The sequence below is a fragment of the Teleopsis dalmanni genome, chromosome 1 (assembly GCF_002237135.1).
Source record: "Teleopsis dalmanni isolate 2A chromosome 1, ASM223713v2, whole genome shotgun sequence".
Lineage (NCBI taxonomy): Eukaryota > Metazoa > Arthropoda > Insecta > Diptera > Diopsidae > Teleopsis > Teleopsis dalmanni.
In genome coordinates this window covers 148996367-149021580 of record NC_051846.1, presented here as the reverse complement: position 1 = coordinate 149021580, position 25214 = coordinate 148996367, and the positions used below count along the sequence as shown (strand labels likewise).

At 26.8% G+C, this 25214-nt stretch overlaps 2 protein-coding genes across 2 annotated transcripts; one reads left to right on the top strand and one right to left on the bottom strand.

Annotated features, from left to right (window-relative positions):
• Positions 1 to 803: 803 nt before the first annotated feature.
• Positions 804 to 6648, top strand: LOC119667811 (GTPase-activating Rap/Ran-GAP domain-like protein 3). The gene is made up of 5 exons (XM_038077142.1): positions 804 to 947; positions 1321 to 1633; positions 1712 to 2195; positions 2273 to 2418; positions 5139 to 6648. The coding sequence occupies exons 1-5, from the start codon at positions 804 to 806 to the stop codon at positions 6134 to 6136; spliced, it is 2085 nt and encodes a 694-aa protein (XP_037933070.1). The 3' UTR covers positions 6137 to 6648.
• A 6154-nt stretch (positions 6649 to 12802) lies between these two features.
• Positions 12803 to 15812, bottom strand: LOC119669300 (leucine-rich repeat-containing protein 20-like). Its single transcript, XM_038079141.1, has 4 exons — positions 15669 to 15812; positions 15057 to 15200; positions 13766 to 13933; positions 12803 to 13709 (listed from the first exon to the last, which is right to left on the bottom strand). The coding sequence occupies exons 1-4, from the start codon at positions 15730 to 15732 to the stop codon at positions 13555 to 13557; spliced, it is 531 nt and encodes a 176-aa protein (XP_037935069.1). The 5' UTR covers positions 15733 to 15812; the 3' UTR covers positions 12803 to 13554.
• Positions 15813 to 25214: the final 9402 nt, after the last annotated feature.

Genomic DNA, 25214 nt, shown 5'->3' with positions numbered 1-25214 from the left:
TGTATGAAGAAGAAATTCACATTTCTTCAAACCTTTTGTCAGGGGCGTCGAAATTAACATTTCTACGCCAAAATCCATTGTATAGAGAAGAAATTCCCATTTCTTCAAACCTTTTGTCAGGGGCGCTGAAATTAACATTTCTACGCCAAATCCATTGTATGAAGAAGAAATTCACATTTCTTCAAACCTTTTGTCAGGGGCGTCGAAATTAACATTTCTACGCCAAAATCCATTGTATAGAGAAGAAAGTCACATTTCTTCAAACCTTTTGTCAGGGGCGCTGAAATTAACATTTCTACGCCAAATCCATTGTATAAAGAAGAAATTCACATTTCTTCAAACCTTTTGTCAGGGGCGTCGAAATTAACATTTCTACGCCAAAATCCATTGTATAGAGAAGAAATTCACATTTCTTCAAACCATATCACCGTACCAACGTCACCATCCACCGTATTCCACTGTTCCTATCAAATAAATTTATTGTAGGACTGAACCTTTAATCCGGCGAGTAAAACCCCGGCCAGAAAGGTTCGTTACAATATAATATTAATAATAATGTACAACAGTAAATAATGTCTTGATATAACCCAATATGTAGCCAAACTAAAGTGACCCCTTTCCCTGTCAATCTCCATTAGCATAATATCATTGAAGAAGATGTTTGCGAGGACCTTTTATTGTACTAGCATGCAATCCTCTTTATGTACACAATATGTATATGTCCCACAATGAATTTTTCATGATAAATCTCAATTGAATTTGTGCTTACCTTCTTATCCAATTTTATTTCGCAGGACATCTCAATGTTCCGTGAATTTTTGCTAGTGAAATTGATAAATGCTGAAAAGGCAACATTTCAAACGCCAACATTTTCGCAAAAACGTGAAAGAACTTTGGAAATGTTGATTAAGGATTTACATGAGGACTACGTGGGCGACAGCAAATTGGTAAGTTCACTCAACATAGAAGGTTTGAAAGCATTGCACATTGTACTCTGGCAGTTGTGGTGCATGCGATGCAGTTGCATTGCTTTTATGGCAGTGCATGCAGTACATGCAGTACACAAAACTCAATGCAGGGAAGTGCATATTTAAGCGTCTATTAACCCAACAGCCAAAATGTAAATGTTGGTAAACAATTATTGTGCAATCCCGTGAATATCAATGCACACGAATTTTGTGTGTGGGCGTGTTAGAATATTTGCCACATTTGCCACATTTGCCACAATTGCCACACCACACGAAAGTAATTAAGAGTCCTGTTTGTAATTGAAATAGAACAATAGTAAAAGTTTATGTTAACTAACAATTTCATTTGCAGAACATGCTAAATAGACGCGCCTTCTCTGAAGTGCTCTACGACGTGCCAAGAACATCAAAGCTGAAGGAGGACGCAAGGCAAATAGAATTTGTACGCATTGGACAAGCACTTAAGCTGGAAGCCATTGTACGCGGTGATGCACCCACTAGCATTGCTTCAGCGAGTCCTTGTACTATATTTAAAAACCCACCTTGGGGCCCTGATATATTTTACCCCACATTTCCGCACAGAGGTACGCTGGCTGGTGATTCCTTTGGCAGCAGTGATGAATGTTTGTTTATTGCAACTGATGATGGCACCTTCCTGATGAAAGGTAAATTAAATTACAGGTTACAGCTAAGCTAAGCTAACTGCAATTCATACATTTTATTTGTATTTTTATGTTCCGCAGAAGATCAATCACATCAGCTTATTTTTGACAAGACTTTTTATGTGCGGCAGTTGAATGTTTTGGAGGAGCATGGTTTGGTTTTGATACGTGGCGGCTCAGTCACCAACCGCGATTCGCATCGTGTACATGTTTTTCGTTTGCGTGAGTTTCAACCAAAATGTGCAGAGGAGTCATTCAAGTGTCGCAGTCGGGCGGAGGTGAAGGATCGCCGCATTGACAGGACACGCGGTTGTCATTTGTTTGCTAGCTCGCGTGTCAATGGTGGTCATTTACGCTTAGTGGTCGCTGTTGGCAAAAAGTTACAGTTATTCCAATGGAAACATACGGCTGCATGGGCTTCGTGGTGTTCGGAAAACGATACAGAAACAGCTGAAGGTTTCATTTTTCAAAAGGAAATACAGCTGAGTGACTCGCCGTCGATTATTACGCCATTAGAAGGACCAACAAATACAAATGCTGGTGGTATTATTTGTGTTGGATATAGGCAAGTGGAAAACAATTTCATTTCGAATTGTTTCATAATAAAAATGAATCCTTTTGTTGCTTTTTTGTTTGTTTCAGGTATCATTATGAAGTTATCTGTGATCAAACTGGTACAATTACACGTTTGCACGAAGTGGAACCATCAAAAAGAAGTCAAGCACAGCTTACAGATGCAATTGAACTATGTGACGGCCTAGAAACTGAACTTCTGCTGTGCTACAATCGTAAGTAGAGAACCAGTCGCAGAAAATATATATATAAAAATATATTTTAAGAAAAATTATTATATACAAAATACATATTTTCAATAAATTTATTTTAAAACTCTAGTACACATTTATGTATACCATCTGAAAATATTATTTTAAAAAATAGAACATTTTATAAAATAAATGCTTAATAAGCATAATTCAAAATATAAAAAAATTAAAACTAATAAATATATTAGACATTAAAAATGGGAATAAAGTAAAAAATGCAAATTAAAATAAAAGTTAAATAAAAATAATGAATAAATAAAATAAAGTATATATAAATAATTTATTAATAAATAAAATTTATGACAAACTATAATAAGTAAATATTACAAATAAACAGTAATAAATAATATTATATAAAAAAATTCTAAGTTATTATTATTAAACCATAAATTACATAAACAATTATAATTAATTAAATTTGATTTTAACGTAAGTTATGACGATAGTGACTATTTTAGTTAATAGAAACTTTTGTATTTAATAGAAAGGCTTCGAACAGTAGTGAATTGTAATAACAATTCATAACAGACTTCATAAGAATATATTTTTAATTACAAAAATTTTTTTTTATAGAAATAATTAATTCACGGGCTAATTGGTCAGTTATTTTTAAAATTATTATTATTTAAAATTTTTTTTTTAAATAATAAATAAAATAAAGATCACCACCATCATAACTGAGGTTAAAATCAAATTTGATATCGAATTATAATGAATTAAATATAAAGAAAAAATATTTGAAATATTTAGACTTGACTTTAAATTTAATTAATTAAAAATATGTAAAACTTTTGTTGCTATAATTCACTACTATTCAAACCTTTCAATTATAATTAATAAAAAAAATAAAAATAAATAATATAATACAAATACCTCTCAGTTGAAGACAATAGTTTATATTAAAAATTTAGTTTCTTTCTAATAAAAAGTTTCTAATAAAAAGAATAAAAAAAATAATAATAAACAAAAAATAAATAAAATAATAAATAAAAAAATGAACAGTGAATTTAATAAATTAAAATAATCAGGAATAATAACAAACAGCAATATAAATACATGTAATAAATGAATAAAATATATAAAAATAAAATGTTTTTTATAAATTTTTTATCCGGTTACAGGTCATCTTTTTGTTAAAATTAAAATTAAACATTTGTTTAATATTTTTTAAAATATTTTACTAATTCTTCTTCTATTTTTAACAAAAAGGTGACCTAAAGCTGCATATAATATATATAAAAATCATTATTAAAAACTAGGTCGAGAAAATAATTCAAAATTTAATAGTAAAAACTAAATAAAAGTCATACGTTATAGTAACAAATAAAAATAATAATAAAATGCAATTTCTTAAGTAATTAATTTTTAAAAAACCGTTTTATTTGTCAATCTATCTTCACAATTGACTTTAAAAATTATATTGTATTTTATTTTTTTTTATTATTTTTATATTATTTATTTTTATATTTTTTAATTATATAATTTAATTATTTTTTTTATAATCAATTATTTAATAATAAATTATTTATTTATTTAAGAATAACAATAATTAGCAAAAGAATATGATTATAATGTTTAGCAAAGAATAATATGATTAATGTCATTATATAAATAAAAATAAATCTTTTAAAAACATATATAATAATTTTAAAAATAAAAAAAATTTTATGTAAAATTAAAATAAAGAAATGAAAAAATAATAAATATTCAAAATTATTATACAAAATTAATGAAAAATATAAAACTATAGCGTAATATTTTTATCTATTCACAAAACATTTTCATTATAAAAGTATTAAAAGGAATTTAATGTAAATAATTGTATTAGATTAAAGAAAGAAGTCAATATATAAAAAAAAATATTAAAAGAACTTAATACAAATTAAATGAATATTTATAATAAAAAAAACAAATATATACAATATTAAATGAAAGAATTAATAAAAATAATATTAGTATCAATGTGAAAGGTAAATAACGAGTTCTTTATATCAAATATAATAAAATAGTTTTTTTAAAATATTGTTTAAAAACCTTATATATTTATATTTTATAAAGTAATTATATTTTATAAAGGATTTTTATATTATTTTATTATATTATATTTAAATATTTTTATATACTATATTATTATATTTATTTATATTTATATTAAAAAATTTATTTATTTTAATTTGCTAAATAAGCTCTAACGTATTTTATTATAAAATTTAAATATATTCCATAGAGAGGTATTTCGAACAGTATTAAATCACAACAGCAAAATTTTATTATTTTATTAATTAATTTAATTTTTGGCAGACCATACAGCTGTTTCGAGTATTGTCAAATACCCATCTTCAGTGGTCTTGGAATTAATTGAATATTGTTCGAAATATCTCAAAATTATTATTTAAAATTATTTCTAATACTATGTTTGTTAAGACATAATAGCAAATTTTTAATTAAGAAGTAATCACAATCTTTATATGTTTTTATTTTATTTTATTTTATATTTTATTAATACGTCAACTAACGTTTATAGTAATCATCAGGATTATTATTCTTTACTTTCATATAAATTTCATAGGACTTTAATAATGTTAAAATATATAAATTTATATAATATATGTATTATTAATAACTAATATTAAAAATCAATTTACCATACATCCATTAAATTATTCTATAACTCTGAATTACAGATACTTGCCACTTCCAAAAACTGAATCAAAAGGATGGCACCACAAGCGAATTTGATTTTCATTGGAATACTTCGCCAACATCAGTTGTGTGTGCATTTCCCTATATACTGGGTTTTACCTCGGACTCAATGGAAATACGACTACTTGTTAATGGTAATTTAGTAGACACAGCAATAATGCCAGAATTGCAAATGATCACATCGAAAAGAGATATATTCTTTGTCAGCACGGCACCTGAGATACGCTCAAAAGAGTTAAATATAAAGGGACTGCAAATCAATGAACTCACACCAGAACGTCGTCTAGTCACAACACCAAGTGAAACTTCATCTAGCGAAGAGCTGACACGGGACAATTATGGTGATTTGTCCAGTGTTTGCAGTAATATGACCAGCAAAGATATACCAATAAATCCAGAACATGAACTAACCAATTTACTAGAAATACCAAATGCAACAGGACAATTGCCACAAATACAACGAGCGCGTTCCTTGCAAAAAACAAGTAATATAATGGAAGAGAAGCCATTTATAGCCAAAAGTAATTCCTGTGGCGACTCATATCAGTCAAATAACACTGCTCTACGTAGTAATTCCATATTGGATCAACAAACTATACAACTACAAACAAGTGTACCACCGAACTCCCCCAGAAATAATACCAACAACACCAAATGTAATCAACACTCCCCAATGTCTCCAACGAAACGTAATTCTAAATATCGTAGTCTCTTCAATAGCGGCAACAACAATAATCACAATAACGGCAACAGCACTGAGGGTTACTCAAGCTCACCGGATCGTTGCAAGCCACTACGCGTATATCGTATACCACTGACTAAACTAACCGGTGCACACTCTCAATTCCACATGCACTCATTCAATACCAGCACACAGTCGCAGATACCATTGAGTTCTCATGGCCTTACCATGAAACAGAAATCTATTGATGTACAATTACCTCTTAGTCAGGTTAGTGAAGCTGTACTCCAGGAATGACAAACAAATCAATATAGAAACATAACACAGGGCTCACAGCCAAAATATAGGGAAAGGCGCAAATCAATTGAAATTAGAGATTTTGAAGACAATAAATTCAATGAAGAAGATGAGAGACGTTTAGAGATATTGATGCTTCAAGATGAGGATGCGGATGCGGATGCGAATGAGAATGAAACTGAGGACTTGGCTACACAACAACAAATAGATTTCAGTGTGTTGCTGAAACAGGAACTGCGCAGGTTTCAAGAAAATCAAACAAGACAAAATTGAATAGAAAACTTTTAATATAAAGTAAAATAACATTTAAATTAAAAAAAAATAATATTAAATAATTAGACATTCATCAAAATACAAATTTTCAAATGCTGGCCAATCTGAAAAGCTAAGCATGCATGTACCTAAAGTGTAGGGTGTACACATATGTCGAAAGGACAATTCAAATTGTGGTAAACAGGATTCTGTTTTATATATGAAAGTTACATTATTTGATATTTTATGCAACGTTGATATTAAAAAATATTCTATAAAATATGAGAAGTATTTCAAAAATACAATATATAAAGAAAATTAAAATAGACAGAGAGAAATATATATATTTAAATAAAAAATTAAACTTTAATAAATAATAAATAAAAATATTACATACATATATATTTACAAATATAACATTACATAGATGGCATATTGAAATACATTAAAAAAAGCATTAAGATTTAATTGTATCTAATAAACAAAATAACTTCTTGATACCTTTATTTATCTTTGAAATATCTATTTAATTATTTATTTTAATTTTTTTCCGTTTTTGATTCTTAGCTAAGATATTGAGGTTATTTTTACACTATTAGCTTTTAATAACAAAAAACATAATGGACATAAAAATGGAATAATCTGGCACTTATCAATTAAAATTAAAAATTTTTTAAAAATTAAAATTAATAAACAAGGCTTTTCTATTTAATAAATATTATTTCAGTTTTCTGATATTAACCATAGAATTATCCTACTAAAATACAATTTATTTAATTAGCCAGAATTTAATAAATCATTAAATAAGAATTTAGTAATTATTTTAATTATTACTAAAAGAATTAAGTAATTTCTTCCTACAAAATCATTTTTCATAAATAAATTATTTATTAAGCTTATTATTTAATTTATTTACTATAAATTTCATAATAAAAATATATTGAACTAAACTTTAATATACTATTGATTTTAATTAACAAAACTTTAATTGATAAAATACATAATAATAACTTAAAAATATACATACCTATATATATTTATATATATATTTAACTTATTTCGCATATTTAAGTATATATATATATATATATATATATATATATTATATATATATATTAATTATATATAATATATATTATATATATATATATATATATATAATATATATTCTTACTTAAATATATTTTTATAATAGTATAATTTTCTTTATTAAAGTATATTATATTTATATGTTTATATTTATATATATTTATTTATATATACATGCAACTTATTTAAACATATTTAAATATATAAATATATGTATATATGTATATATGTTTTATATATATCTTATTTAAATTTATTTTTTAAGTATAATTTTCTTTATTGAAGTATATTTATATATATGTTTATATATATATATATTTATTTATATATATATAAATATATATACATGCAACTTATTTTAAACATATTTAAATATATTAAATATATGTATATATGTATATATATTTTATATATATCTTATTTAAATATATTTTTTTTTTGTATAATTTTCTTTATTGAAGTATATATAAATGAAGTCAACTAACTGCTACGTAAGCTACTATTTAATATATAAAAGTCATATTAAAAAAAAAGTAGTTAATAATATATTAATATAGTTAATAGTTAATATATTAACTATCATAAAAGTTTATATGAAATCAAAATAAAAATGCCTCTAGCAAAGCTATTTTAATTCGAATTTACAAAAAAAAAAAATCATTTCTGTACCTTCTAATAATTTTAAATTTAGTTTAAATAATTTATACTAAAATCTTGTATATGCTATTAAAGTTTTATATATTATTATATATAAATAATTTTGAAATTATTTTCTACTTAGTAATTATAATCATTTGATATATAAAATAATCTAATAGAAAAAATATAAATGAAATTAAGTTTTTAATAAAAATTTAACTATATAATTATGTTTTAAATAAAAATTAAATATTTTTTAATATGATGAAACTCGAATTATATGTATCTATTTCTATAAACTAAATAAAGTGAACAACTTTATATAAATACAGAAAAATCAAACTCTAAACAAATATTTATATATATTCAAAAATAAATATAATAAACTTTTGTGGTAAACTTGATCAAATAAAAATATATTTTATTTAAATGAATAAGTGAATGTTTTATTTAAAAATAATATTAATATAGTGTATAACATAAAACTAATGAATTTTTTTTAAGTATTTATAAATATTTAAACCTATAGTAATTTAAATTCTTCACATTTTCCTTATATTATGATTAGAAAAAGATTTTTACTCTTCAATTCCTACCGAACCAAGTTGTTATGGACTTAATTCCTTTTATCTCCATTATATATACTTTTTAGTAGATTAATTATTTTATATTGAGGAAAAATTTTCACTATATATTAATTTTTTTTCCTTTATGCAAGGAACTGTAAAAATGAAATATATTCGATTGTCAAGATTTTTGTAACGCATTGAAGAAAACGTCATAGACACCATAAAGTATATATATTCTTGATCAGCTTAGTAATTTGAGTTCATTTAGCCCTATTCCTGTACTCTGATAGTTTTTGAGCTATTTGTTTGAAGCTCTGCATACATACTTTTCGAGACTAGACCTTGATCATATGTCGTATTGATCAAAATCGAAAAACTATACTCTACAACAGCTATATAAAACTAAATAACCATACCAACATGTGGTATGGTTGAACCAACATGATGCGTCGATTAGGAATATTTTGAGCAGAGATTAAATTGAAATCTGGTTATATCAACCAAATTCCTAAATTTTTTTTCTGAATTTATAAACGAGAAGCAGAAATCTCGGACGCAGATCATAAGTCAGAGCATAATTTTAAACGTCAACATAAATGTCGATGTCTCTCCGAAGTGGGGGTATTTTAGAATGATCTACATGTGTACATACTACATGTGTGTATATGTTAGGAAGTCGGGCACACTATTCTAACGACTATCGATTTGACGGTGCATAATATAATCCACCTTCTCACCACACAAAAAAATTTGTATGTGTTATACAATTATATTACTTATGCTATTACTATATAATATATGTTAAAGATCTCAATCAGATTAAAAATTCTGTGTAAAAGTTCCAGCAAATCCAAAGCATTATCTTTCCATTATCTTTCCATTATCTTCGCATTATCATTATGTAATATTACATAAAATATTTATTTAATAATAATGTAATAGTTTTTATTGAAAGACTTACAAACCTAAAACATTATATAGTATGGTTATGTACCTATAATGGCAATTGAAGTCCCTCAGCTGAATATAATAAATTATGTATAATAATTATTTTCGATTATTTATAAATAAAAATTTTTATATTAAATATTTTTATATTAAGTGACACTGCAAAATATGATTCGAGTTTCAGCTCAGCTTTATTAAATTTCTATCTTCGAATGCCGTTACTGGATCGAATTCAGCAAAAAATTGTTTATGCAAAAATAAAGTTTCAGTTGTGACTAAGGCAGTGCGGAGTAGAGAAGCTTAACCGGGTTTGTACGATTCTCTCTAACGCGTCGTGGCGAAGTCCCGTTTTTTAAATTCTATATCAAATGTGTTATTTATGAGTTTAGTTTATATTGAGTTTATGTTTTATTTATTTTTGTGTTTTGATAAATAATTGTGTAAATGAATCAAGTGTTTTATTATAAAAAATATAAATATATATAAAGTATATATCTCTATATTTAATGTGTTGAAAAATAGTGTCTTTGCTAACTAAGAGTGTCTTTGGAAAAAATAATTTTTTTTTATTTGCTTGTAACTCTCGCTTAACGTATGAAAGCTTCCAGCTGTTGACAAATACAAAATGTTGCTGGTGAGTTTAAAACAATTATTTTCTATTATTTTAATATATTATATTAAATTTTATTTATTTATATATAATCAAATAAATATAACTCTAAATACTTGATCAATTTTGGTTCAATGTTGAATTCCAAAAATTACTAAAAAAAAATTAATGACATTGCATGAATGAATAAATAAAAAACAAACAAAAAACCGTATTATTATTAAGCCAATGCAACTTGTATGAAAGCTATTGAGAGCTTATGAGCTTGCGTAGCCGTTTGTAAAATTACTTCGTCAACAAATCGCATTACAAATATGACGCACACAATTAATGTTGCCAGCAATAAAACTAATGTTGCCAGCAACATAACTAATGTTGCCAGCAATATAACTAATGTTGACAGCAATATAATTAATGTTGCCAACAATATAACTGATGTTGCCAACAATATAACTAATGTTGCCAACAACATAATTATGTTTATATACAAATGTGCGCTTCATAAGTACATATTGTAGATGTTTCTGAATGTGAAAGCAAACAGGTCGTTTTTTAAAATCATTCAAATAGATTCACTTATATATTATTTATATTTTTAGATAATAAAGTGAATGTTTTACTTTTTTCTAAAAATAATTTATTCAGATATTTCTGTTTCGAATATTACCGATTGTCAGTGATCTTGGAATTATTTCTCATATTTAATTATTTAAATAATTTTTTTAAACTACATGAGTTACGCTCTTACCCTTGTTTCTTAATACATTTTTATTACAAAAAAATTTATAAACATATCATTAAAAAAAATGTATGTGGTTAATCCAAAAAAGTACGCAAAACTTCTTAATGTTTTTTTAACATTTATTTAAATTTATATTCAACTTTACACTTATTAAATCTTTTTTTTATAAAAATCTCTATTATATACATCTATTATTTATCTGTTGTCCGACTTTATTTTTTATAATTTATCTTTAGTCATCTTCCAATAATTAATGCTTTCCAATCATCTTTTTGTGAAGGAATCCAACACTTATTTTCTTTTTCTTTGCTTTATTTATTTCAACTATTTTTTCAAGTATATATTCAAAAATCAATATCTCCCAACATGCTTTCACTTATATCGCAATTGAATTAGGTTCTCTTCTTGTTGTAGTAGCTCATAGATATCTATAAAGCAGATAGCATGTAAGGAATTCCACGACGAATGTACAGGTTAGGATGTGGATGTGTAATGGTTGAATGAGGTTCGGGGAATTAGGGAGTCTAATGACAATATGTGTCATTGTTAAAAATAAAGCATATTATTCTATCATTTTCCGAATCATTATAGCCTTCTGCAATCAAAAATTTTTGGTTGGACTATATTACCAATCCAAAAGAAAAAGAAATTTTAAAATATAGATCTCCATTTGCATCCACTGGAATTAAAAAAGTCCTCCAAGCTTCGTAACTTTGCTGTATCAAGGCTATTAGTTTCACTTTTTACTGCAGATATTTTAAACCATGAGCTTTCATTCTAATGCAATGTTTCCATATCTCCAGGCTAACGTTATAAAAGTAATCATTTCCCAAAAAAACGTTAAGGATCTACGTTAAAGACTTGTTTTCAATAAGTGATTTACTGCCTTGTATCTAATGCGAATCAAGTCCGTAATCCTTTTTTCTAAAAATATTTCAATACAGCCTGTGTAAGGAACGAATAAATTGGCTGGAAAATTTATTTTTCCTTTTTTTATTTTCAATTACTATTAAATGGTATAATAAAAATAGATCGTATACCATATGTTTTCAATACAATATATTCATTATAGTGGTCGTTGAAGATATGAGAAGGTGTACTTTTTTTATATTTTTTATAAGGTCCGTTTCAAGAACTCATGGACTAAAGTTGTACTTTTATATAAGGCCACAAATTCTTTTCAGTAACTTTTACATCGTGGGTTTCTAATATATTAATAACACTTGACTGTTTTATTCAAGAACACAAGTTGCTGGCAATATTCGAAATTTGTTAAATTAACAGGGACATATGGAAAAGATCTGACTTGAAAAAGTCATAATGCGTGACTATCTTACTCTAATAAATGTTTCCAATAAGACCCTTTCGCTCCTAACCTCATCATACGGTAAATTTTGACATATGAGAACTTAAAGCTTCGCCAATCACAACAGCCTTAGAGTTAATCTTGATTAGAATACGATATCTGTACTCAAGTTGGTTCCGTTTTATTTACGAAAAGTCTAGTAATTTCATAGAGATTCCCATCAATGATATATAGGTTTACAGCCGTTCAAGGAACCATTGTAGAACTGCGACGGTTTAACATGATAGAGACTTAGAGGTTCAGAGTGCGTAACGACGGTTTATCATGTTAGAGGACTTTTCATAGAATTTAGCCACCTTCAATACTACTCCTTGAACAGTACTTTAAGAAGATTCAAGTTGATTTCTGACTTTTTTACGGTAGTATAATGGACCCTAGTGGATCGTTAGAATTAATCAAAAACTTTTCAGTTGTAACGTCTATAAAAAATACAAAATTTATATCTCTTTGCATGCAAAGAGTCAAACAAAAAGTTTATTAAGTGTCGCTTTAAGCTAAGTACAAATTTTAATTTTTTTACATTAATTTAAAAATTAATTACAAAAATGTAAACAAAGTAAATAAACTTAATAAAATCATAATTATTATCGGCAATTGGTCCGTTCATATATCATAAAAAGAACTGATGCTTGACTAGAAATACTAAAAGATACTTTCTATTTACATTTACAAACAATTCTAAGGACCTGCGCTCTATGCTTTGCCATAAGGATTATAATTATACATACATATATATATATGTATATAGTATATAACAATTTCTTTACTTTAAGTAATCACAGTAAAAAAATCTCAATAAATTTGACTTAAACTAAATTTCTACATGCATAAATGTTAATAAAAAAAATCTTTGGAGTTCTGAGTTATTGTCGAATTGCCTTACAACTAGAATGCGCCTTAGTAACTGACAAGTGCCTTAGACATTCATGGCTTCAGTTGCAGCTACAAGGCCTTAAGTACATGTCATTATGCTAGATTATATAAATATTTTACAGTTAGATATTTGTTCTAAATATTTTTACAATATCGAGTTCTCTAATGGATTAAATGTACATAAATGTATGTGCCTAAAACTAAATGAGATATGTTTCGCAGTATATATTTGAAGACATTGCACTTAAAGTATGTATATCATGCCTCTTTTGGATGTGCGTGCAATGTCGAACATCATTTCAAATAGGATGATCTCAAATAGGGAGGCAACTACCAGTCTGCATCCTCGTCGTACTCTGAGACTTCGATGCGGAACGGTACATTGATGTTTTGCAATTTACGGTGAAAGACGCGGCATAAGGGATTGTGTTTTAAATCTACTAACTCTAAGCAATCACTGGTCACCATCTCATCTGTGTCGATTTCTGCGGAAATATTAAAATTATTATTGGATGAATGATGTTGAGATTGATTCACTTACCTATGATGGCGTTATTGCTGGCGTCCAATTCGCGTAATTTGGGCATTTTGAACACAACTGGTGGCAGTACAATAAATGAATTATGTGAAATGTTTAAACGTGCCAAGGAGTTCAAATCTGCCAACTCATCTGGTATTCTGGACAATTGATTGTGTGACAAGTTCAAATCTGAAATGGAAATACATAATCATTAACTAATAATATCTTAGTGTGAAAGTAAAAACTCAAGTCAGGTCCGGTTAGGTTGCTGTGGCGGTTTTGTACTTAAAAGAGGTCACTTAAGCTGAAATAATGTCCTGTTGTAGTAGCACAGGTTTGGAGTTTGATTATGCATAGAGCATGCAAGCAATGTCGAAGGGGAAAAACTTTTCCGTTAGGTAAGGATGAAACAACCTGACAATTCTATGAACTCAGCCTAAGTCCCTAATTTTGTAGGATGAAGCTCGGCCAGGCAACTTATGCCAAGCAGATCGAATTTGTGCTTTCTATTGACATTATTCTACTAATTAATATTTTTTTATAGTATAGAATACAAGGAATAGTGATAGAAAGTTCTAAAGAACTATTGCAATGGAATTTTTATAGATATTTTGTATTGCAATAAATACCTAATAGAACAGAAAACGTATTGCTTATAAATATTGTCATCATTCTGTGGGTTAGTCGAACTGGAATACCGGCTTTAAATAAATCCATTACAAGTTCCTGTCTAGTGGAACAAGGCAGCGGAGACCTTAAGCAACTATATATTATTCTTTGTTTTTCTACTTTCCGTGACTTCGCCCAACTCTTAGCTAGACCCAGCCCACAAACCGAGTTGAGATCTATTAATTTATGGTTTCGCCACATTGATATGACAATGGTTTCTTCTCTTATTTCTAATAGTACGTTTCCACTGGTTTCATTAGACCAGTTAAGTATGTAATTCAAGCAATCTCAAGTGAGTTAACTGGTCTAACAAAGACAAAGACCAGTTATGAAATTTTAATGAAAAGAATATTATATATTCTATATACATATTCCTGGAATATTTGTGGGCTTTAAGGCATATCTGGGATTTGTATTGAATAATTATTAAAATAATTTAATCCATAAAAAAGTTAACAGGGATAATTAGATATAGATGGGCAGTTCATTATGACATGTACTCAACCTTTAACAAAACTTATAGTTGAGTAGAAGAAATATCTCTAATAAAAATATATTTTAAACAATCCTAAGTTTTTTATATTAGAATAACAATATTTCTTTTTAATTATTTTTTAATAGAAATATTAAAATAAATTATTACCTGTTATTAAATTAAATTTAAGAGCGAATTTTGGGGGTATCTTCTTAATCACATTGCAACTGAGATCGCAAGTCTTAAGTTCTGTGTTTCGCATCAAATGGTAAACGGCATCAGGTATGTGCATTAATTGACACTCAGACAAATCTGTAAATAAAAGAATCAAAAATAATTATTAAGAATTCAACTAAATAATATGTAAAAAAAATATTCAAAAAAAAATATAAAAATATATATAATGAAAGTAAAAATAATTGTGATAATAATATTGTATTTATTTATTTAATATCAATATATTTTCTTCTATATGAAAAAAAAAAATAGTCGTATTCGTAAGGCAGTAAAATAACACCTTAAATGATATAAAATTTAAGGCAGTAAATACCACCTTAAATATTATATTATTTAAGGTTTTTTTTTTGACAATAGAAACAATTTGGCATTGAAACACACATATGAGTAGGCGGCATATGAGCACAAGTTCTAACAACAACACATATTTCTAAAAATAAAATAATTTATTAAAACTTGTATATTTTTGAATTATATTAATACAATTATTTCTTATATTATTTTTAATTATTTGTTGTAAAATTTATCTAACACTTTATTCACCTAATGTATTGTTTTCTTGTGCATTTTCGCAACGTTCCACAACTTTCACTACGGCATGCGCCATTCTACGCAATTTGCTTGCACTTTATTAAATTTTATAAAAACTAATAAAAAAATATATTCACTTTTTATTGATAAAATATATTTTAATATTTAATTCTATTTATGCTAAACTTTATTTATTTAGTTTTGTGATCGTTGAGCTGCCAGCTTTTAATTTTGGCACCTGTGCACATTCACATAATTCCAAGAACTGATTTTAAAGAGCTTTTGTGTTTGTGATCATGAAATGAGAGAGAAACTATTTTTAACCAATTCTGCTGAGAAATCATAAAAAGTGTGGGTCGTTATAGAATCGTATTGCACTCTACACAAGAGTTGATGTGTATGCTACTATAATATGTTTTGTTTTAAAGTGCATAATTATAAAATATATATATAAATTGTTTTGAAGTGCATAATTATAAAATATATATATAAATTGCTAACATCCAGTTTGTATATAAAATTAATTAAAAAAACTATATAAAAAAGTTTTCAATAATATTTGGACATTATAGAAAATTTTTTTATATGCTGATGTGACATGATATAGGTAATTTTTTTCAAGTTCATCTAACCATCTAACAGTTATAATTATCAAATTGAAACATTTAGGTGTACACATAAGCAGATAGATAGATAACTACATTGCAAAATCGATCACGCAGCTTAAAACTATATATATGATTTAAACTTTAAAAAATTAAAATGAACTCAAGCTATAGACCAATAAGTCTTACCGAAATTTATTTACCTTCTATATAGAATAATCAAATACATATAAAGTGAATAAAAAACTTATTTTTACATTTTAGTTTTTCTGCAATACTTCATTATTTCTATTTTGGAATAGATTACCTGAATATTTTACTCTGGAAAATCAAGCAAGCTTATAGTATTTTTAAAAAGAAGTTCAAAGTGTTAAGCAAGTAAAGTTTCTTAGTGTAAATAATAAAATATTAGTAAAGTTTTTAACCACTACTTCATTTATATTTTTAATTTTTTAAATAAAACCGATTTAAGGTAAATAATGATATATAGATTTTTATCTGCTTTATTTTTATTCACACTTTGTTTTTCTGTTTTTTTGTTTTTTTGTTTTTTTTTGTTTGACATGTGTTTCGTGCTCGTGAAAACTTGTACCTATATTTATCGTATGGAAATGTTTTGAACGTATGCAACAATGTTGTCTGTTTAAGCAGATATTCAAGTTCTTTGCTTTAATTATTTTATCGATTTTGGCAAATGCGAAAAAGAAAAAAAAATAATTTGTTTTTCAGCTTGTCTGAAAATAACACTTTTTGTAAACATTATAAAAATATGCGTATAAATTATTATTGTATTATACAGTTTTAAGATACAGTTCTGTAAATAACTGTAATAATATTACAGTAAATAACATTAATAATATTACAAGAATTAGACTAAAATATGAGATTAATAATATAATATTATTAATATTAATATTATTTGTAATATTATTAATATAAAATTGTTATTAAATTGAAATCAAAATCTTTTGTGCTTCTAATATGGCGTTTACATTGGCCGAAAATGGCTCATTTTGGTCAAAAATCGAAAATGAGTATCGAATGGCTCATTCTTGCATATAAAATTTCAAGCACAAAAATGAGCAATTTTCTCACATTCTGTATGACGTTCGAATGCATTCCACATACGTTCCAAATGCAAAGGAATCCATTGAACATACCCTAAATGAAAGCTCTTCATGGCATTTTGACAGTTTGAAAAAGCTGTTTTGACATATTTACAAAAAAAGGTAAACAAATGTTTGGTGGTTACATTTTCTTTAAAACGATGCACCAATTTTTGGAATTTCTACTTCCCAAAAATAAATAAATCGAATCTAGAAACAAGTTTTCAGTTTATATTGTAAGGTTTGAAGGTATATTTAACCTTCCTGTAACATTTTTTTGGCACAGACCAAAAATTAAATCAACATGCAAGTTGAAAAATCAGCTGTTTGAAATGAGAAAAAATGACATACAACGAATGTAAACACTTTCAAATGACTCATTCAGAATGAGCCATTTTCAGCCAGTGTAAACGCCATATTACACTAAAATATATTTATAAATAATATTAATAAAATGATAAGCTAATTAAGCTAATGGGTTCATATCCCATTTATAAAAGTTCTAATCCTTTTCTTCTTAATTTTTATCAATTCATATAAAATTTTATTTTGTTTTTGTTTATTATAGTTGTAGGAATCATATTATGATAAGCATTTTAACTATATAGGTTTTATGAGATGCATTTAGAGACTTTTTAATATAATATGTAAATAATGATTATACAGAATAAAACGAATGTTAATGTATAATAATTGCATTGGAATTTGCATCTAATATTTTTCAATTATCAAAAATATTTTTCAGTGTATTAAAATTTTATATTCCATTTTCATTTAGTTTCATTCAAATAAAAAGCATAGAAAAATGAGCTTTTGTTTAAAAAAACTGAAAAGCTTTCGTTCAAGTTTTGTTAAATTATTGGTTGTAATAAAAGCAACATATTAAGAGCTTAAATTATTATGAAGTAAATTAAATTATAAATTAATAATTTATTAATTAACTTAATGATTTGATTCCCAAGTTTTTGTTAAAATATTCATTAATAAATAATTGAAATTGACTTCAATAAAATGTATAACTCATTATTTATTAATAAAGTAATTCTAATAAACACTAAAATAGTTCTAAAATATTTTTAAAATATATTTAAAATACATTATTAAATAAAGCAATTTTTTATTTTAAATAGTGCAACAAAAATATCTTGTGGAAAAAGTTTGAAAATAATTAAATTTTGATTTAGTTAATTAAATTCAATAATTTTTTTGTTAAATATATTTGTCAATATAAATAATAAATCCACTTGAAACTTATTTATTTAAAATTTATTTTAATATATTTTTTTAATTTTTTTTTCATTAAGTGAAGATTAATTTTAATTAATTTTTTTTTTTATTTATTTTATTTTTGAATAGACTATATACTTCACTTTCAGTTAAAAAAATATATTTTTTTCATTTCATAAAAATCAGGTTATTCAACTGAAAATTTGGCTTTTCGCCAATTTGAAAAATAAAAAAAAATTGCGTGAAACGCATTGAGGGAAATGACTCTCCCCGCATTTGGTCAAGCACAGAAATGTGTTAATTTGTGTAAATAAAAGTAAATGGCAATGCGTAAATAAACAAAAACAATCAAATCAATTAACAAAATTTATCTTAAAACAATAAAGAAAAGCAATTAATGTTTTAAACAATAAATTATAGAATTGTTTTTTAACAACAATCGAGAATTTTTGCGATTTGACCTCAAAACGTCAAAATATTGCTTTTTTATAAAATTGTGTGTGAAAAGGGCATTTTCACTTCGTTTCGTTTTAGACCAACGCGATTTAAATGACTTTAGACCATTTTCTACGCTCATCAAAATAGCATCGCTACGTCAGACAATGTGTCGACAATCGAAAATATTTTTTCACACCCACATCCGGAAATCCCAGTGCCGTGCGACGTAGACGATTGCGATTGCGATTGCGACTGCGACATAGGAAATTTCTAAAAACAACAGAATTTTGCACAAAGAAAATTTTCATTTTTCATTTTGTATTCTTAAAAAAAAAGAGGGCGCGACAGGGGCGCAAGACTCTTTATTTTCCGTAAAATTTTTATTTTCTGAAATGGAAAATCTTTTTTGCGAAATGCGCAGAAAAAGTTCTTGAAAAGCAGCCAATTTTGCTTTTTATGGCATAAAAGAAAGATAATTTTAAAAATGAAAATAATAATAATTATATTTTCGTTTACAAACATTATGAAATGATAGAAAAATATCACATGCTGGCTGCTGGCTGCTAGCTGCTGCCTTCGAGAAAAATGACCGACTTATTCATCTGAGTTTTCGTAAATATTTATAAAAGTGCTTGGCCGCTTCTTTGTCTTTGTTACAGAAGATAAACAATTTTTTTTTTAATGTAAATTCAGTATCTTTTGTTGTTGTTGTTGTTGTTGTTGTTGTGAGTCTTGTTTAAAAAGAAATTTTTAATTACGTTTTTATTTTGCATGGAAATGTTTTTAATTCGAAAAAGTACTGCACTCAGAAGATAAATGTGGCAGGCAGTTAACCGGAAAGGTATGCCGGTTTCATTAAAAAATCCAAGGATGCACAGCAAGGTTTATACACGTGAAGAGTTCATAAAATTAATGTATCATTAAAATTATTGTTAAATTAAAATATAATTAAACACAAAAAAACACTTTCTTATCAAAATGAGTAGTTACGAATGGCAGCTCGTTTTTTATAAGACTCAAGTAGTAAGAAATGTGACTGACTGTAGCAGTTTAAGATATGTCGGTCCAATAAGGTAACAAGAATTTTGTAAGTCATCTTTTATGAGATTTAGCCTGTAAGCAGTGCACCCACAGTATATATATTTTGGACAATCTTGATAACTATAGTAAGTTTGGGTAGAAATACCATTTTCGGTTTAAAGGAATCATCGTGACGTTTTGTAAGTCCCCTCCATAATACTTAGTTTATAAGCACTGGATCCATCTCAACTTAATCTGGCTAACTAATCATTGTAATTTTGTATAGAGATGTCACTATTCTGCCCTAGATAATAACCTTTCTATTTTGCAAATCATCTTCAATATGCCTAAGTCTGTAAACAGTGGACCAACCACATATATGAGACAGTCTGGCTGACTATGCGAGTTTTGGGTAAAAATTATTTGCGAATAAATACCTAATAGACTTGATCTGTTAGAAGAGAACCCGTTGTGATACTACAGAAAAATTTTGAGGCAATCTGACTGCAGTAATTTTGAATAAAGACACATCTATTTCAAATTAAAAACTACGGTGACTTCTTATATATTGTCTTCCATTAAAATTTTTGTGAGAAGTAGGTCCCTTGTAATTCCATAAAAAAGCCAAAACACAATCTAGCTAAATAGAGTAATTTTAAAAAGGTTTTCCGGAACAAAAAAACTATGCCATTTAAATTAAACAGACAATTACTTTAATATACACTTAGAAGATGTGTACTTCAACAGTAAATGTTAAAGGTTCTTTATTTCACCAACTTATTGGCTCTGCTTTTATTAGGACTATCTCAATGACCCGGAACGTATTTCGATTAACCAATGAAGTTATCAGTATAGCACTCAAAATAGCTAACTATAGTAATTTTAGAAGAGTTCTTCAGATTGGAAAATCCCTAAGCCATTTTCATAAAGCGTGTATTGCCGGCAATCGTTGTTGTTAGCATTTTTGACTAACTCATTGCTCTTATAACCTTATAGGTAGTATTTTTGACGAACTTATTAACCCTTTCATTATCACGACTAACTTAAAACCCGAAACCATTTTGATTATGATCATCTTTTGTATTCACAGAGTCCTTCTGGTGAGTGTGGAATGATAATTGAGCATATAAGGTACACTGTCTTCTTTAACAATAATCGTTGATTATTCTATTTGTGTAGTTGGTTTGCCTACATCGTTTGTTTTACATCGTTTGTAGTCACTGTCCCACAGTGATCAGGAATGTCTTTATGAACCGGAAAATATATTCATTTAACCAATTAATGCTTAGACATCTGAGCAAATAGCTTTGACCAAAGGTATATGACATTCCAATTTAAGTTCAGATAGATACCAACGAGAAATACTGAACAAAAACAAAACTTGTAAAGAACATATCCTCTTTTTCATCCTATGCCCCACAACTTCAACAGTAGTCTTAAAGGTTCTACATACATTTTAAGTAAAGATAAAGAGGTACCCAGTAATATATAACATGTCATATCTAGATATAACTGCCATAACTAATTGAATTATCGTCCATATAGTTGCCAGAAGGGTCATTGTAAACCAGAACCCATTTCCTGTTAATTAATTAATATTTTGACGTTATATTTCCAGATATAAGCCATTCCCAATCAAATTAGAATACTCTGAAAATAGTATCTTGAAACTTTATGACCGCTTGGCTTTCACTATAAATATAAATATTGTCAAATATCTTATTATGATAAAGCCATATAATTGCTAATTGGCTAACAGCAACTTTTGCCTTGAACACATTATACCTAAGGTATAAGAAATGTGAGCATATATACATATATGGCCCATTTTAAAAGTGTACGTAAACCACTATTTCATGAAAAGGGATTCACGGGGTAATGCTCAACCTCCTCTACCTTACATGTGATAGATCAATGGTATGGTATGGGGACATGTATGTATATAGACAGTATATGATTTTAATGCAAAAAAACTTTTTTTATTAAATGATAAATATATAATAAATAATACTGGTTTTTGTTTTCTTTTCCTGTCCCGCTTCCTGATTGCGTTCCAGCACCTTATCAAAGTGTAAATGAAACGTAATTACATTTCAACAGATAAAATTATTTACTAGACTTTCAGACTAGTCTAGCATAATTGAATAATTGATCAAAATAATTTTTTTTTTCTGTTTTCCTTTAGTTAAAATAATTATTTTTTTTTTTGATATTTTGAAGTGCTTGAAATAGAAATGAAAACACTTGACTGAAGTCTTAGTGCGCAGAAGAGTCAACGAACGCACTGCGGAATATCCCAAATTTGACGTATTTTGCAATTTTCTTCGCGGCGTACTTTTCTATGAAAAAAAAAAAAATAAAATAAAAATAATTTTCTCCTTTTGAAAATTGCTTCTTTTTTTTCTTTTGTTTTTTTGTTGTGAAATAGAATAATTCTTGCACTGATTTTTCATCGATTATTGTTTGTTTTTGTTCTATTCAAAAAAAAAAAAAATTTATTGTTTTATTGAGCAAATTCGGAAGTGATAAGATTGTCTGTACCCAGAAAGGTGCAGTTTCCCAAGAAAACAATATAAAAATTGATGAATAAGCAATTGTTTTAATTGATTTGGACTTAAATTCTAATTAAAATGAAAATTTTATTTTAAAAAAATTAACAAAATCTAATAAATTGTTTTTTTTTAATTTTTTAGTACATTTTCAGTACACTATCACAATTGACTTGCAGTTATTAAAATTGAAACAAAAATTCCTGCAAAAATCCATACAAAAATCCACACAAAAATATAAACTAAATCCATACAAATATCTCCTACATTCTCGATCTATATAAAAAAGTGCAAATTAGGTTTGATAATTATAAGTGTGAATGCAGTATTTAACATCATACATAATGTATAATGGCGTACACAATGTGAAGGTTTGGGGTTTGAGCCCTCACTAAAATATTTCAATTCATTTTATATACTTATATATATTTATTTTATATATTACACTAGACAGATAATGAACTTTTTAAAATAAATATTTTTATATGAATTTAAAATTAATTTTAAACAACCTTCTCTTAAATAGGTTTCTGCAAATGCCACTGATAAAGCAGTGATAATACACAGGGATGTTTCCAATTACTTAAAATAAACAATCCATAAAAACTGTGAATTATTTTCCAAAAACTCCACTTATTAGTCTCTTTATATAGAATTATAATTCGCAATAAACAGGGTATAAACTCCCAATCGAGCGGTGCATCGCGATCATAGTTGATCTTTTGTGTTGCTGTATATAGGAACATAGATTTTTTTAATTCGATGTTTTTATTTGAACTTTTAAACTATATTTTTAAAGAATCCCCTTTTAAGAGAATCTCTACAGATGTCACTGATATAGGAAAAGTCATATATTGAACATGGATTTTTTTAATTAGATGCTTCTATTTGAACTTTCAAGTAATACTCACCTTTCAAGTGAGTCTCTGTATATGTCACCGATAAAGAAGAAGTCAAACATAGGGATTTTTATCAATTAAGAATTTTTACATGAACTTTGAATAAGTTTGCAAAAAACCTCACCTTAACGAGGTCCACTGATAAGAAAAAGTAATACACAGGGATGTTTTCTATGTTTATATGTTGTTTGAATTAGTTTCTAAAAATTACTTCTTGTGAGTTTCTCTATAAGTCATTGATAAAAATAAAGTCTTACATAGACTTTATGTTTTCTAATTAATATTTTTATATATACTTTAAATTAGTCTTCAAAAACCGCCCTTGGGAGTCTCTCACCTTTGATAAAAAGATCATTCCCATAATTTTTTTAATATAATGTTTTTATATAAACCTTGATTTTTGTTTGAAAATCCCCTCTTATGTGTTTACGCTAAAAAAAAGTCATTTCCACTATTTTTTACTTAATTGTTTTCATAAAAGGTTTCACTAGTTTTCTTAAATCGCCCCTTTTAGGTTCCCCCCCATTGATAGAAAGGACATTCCCATAATTTTTCCGATCAGGTGTTTTCATGTAATCTCCTACTAGTTTTCATAAATCGCCCCTTAACTAAAACTCTGTGTACGCCACTGATAAAGCAGAAGTCATTCACACATTAGTAAAATAATTTTAATACATCTAACCTTGCATTAATGGGTCTAATATATATTTAACCCCTTCACTAAAAGTCGTTGCCATTGTTATTGATAATTCCATATTAATCAGTTGACCTACATTAAACATAACAAAAGCCTATCTAATTGCTTTTAAAAGAAAAATAACAAATAAAATCCGATTTATGTTAAAATTGTCAATACACAACTAAAGTCAACCCAAACATTGACTCATCTGGGTTTGCAGAACTACGGGTTTGTTGCGCCTTTCCCGTGTGGTTTCGAGATAAGATAAAACGCAATGAAATTATTGATAATTTTTCTTTTGTTCATAAACTTAAACTTTTGAATATGGAATCAAAACAGAAAAATGAAATTCGAAATTTAATTGCAAAAGAAAAATTATAAACATAAAATATTTTTAACTAAAATATAAACAATCGTGAAGAAGCAAACGACCTTTGGCAAGGTTGCGATCGACGCAATAAACCGATCGTCTTGCACTCATCAACCATCATCCAATGTGAATGGTTAAATGCCAATCGAGTTGGTTACAACGCCACTGCCGCCGTGTTACCCACCAGTGGCCGTGACTTACAAGTTTTGTGTTATAAACTTTTTGTGTAATTATGTTAATTTTTTTTTCTACTACTATTATTCATTTAAAGATTTCAGTATTTCAATTATTTCAACAGTTCGTTTGAGATAAGATTGAAAATTTTTATATGCAATGAGTTTTGTGAGGCGCATTTTTGTAAAATGCGTAGTCTTTTTTCCTAATACAGTGGGGAAAATCACGCAATTGCTTGGAAAAAATTAATTCATTAGAATAAAAATAAAAAATTTCATTATTAATTAGATGGCAAAAAATTTATTTACAAAAAAAAATTTATTATTAATTAAATTTTAATTAATAATTGTGTTTTTGAAACGGGGTAATTAGTCAATTGCGTTTCAGTACTCTGAAGGTGACTATAGACTATAGTCGACATAATGCCGTAAATAAAAAATTGTTTAAAAACTAATGTTTTAAAGAAAATATATTATTTAACAATTCACCAC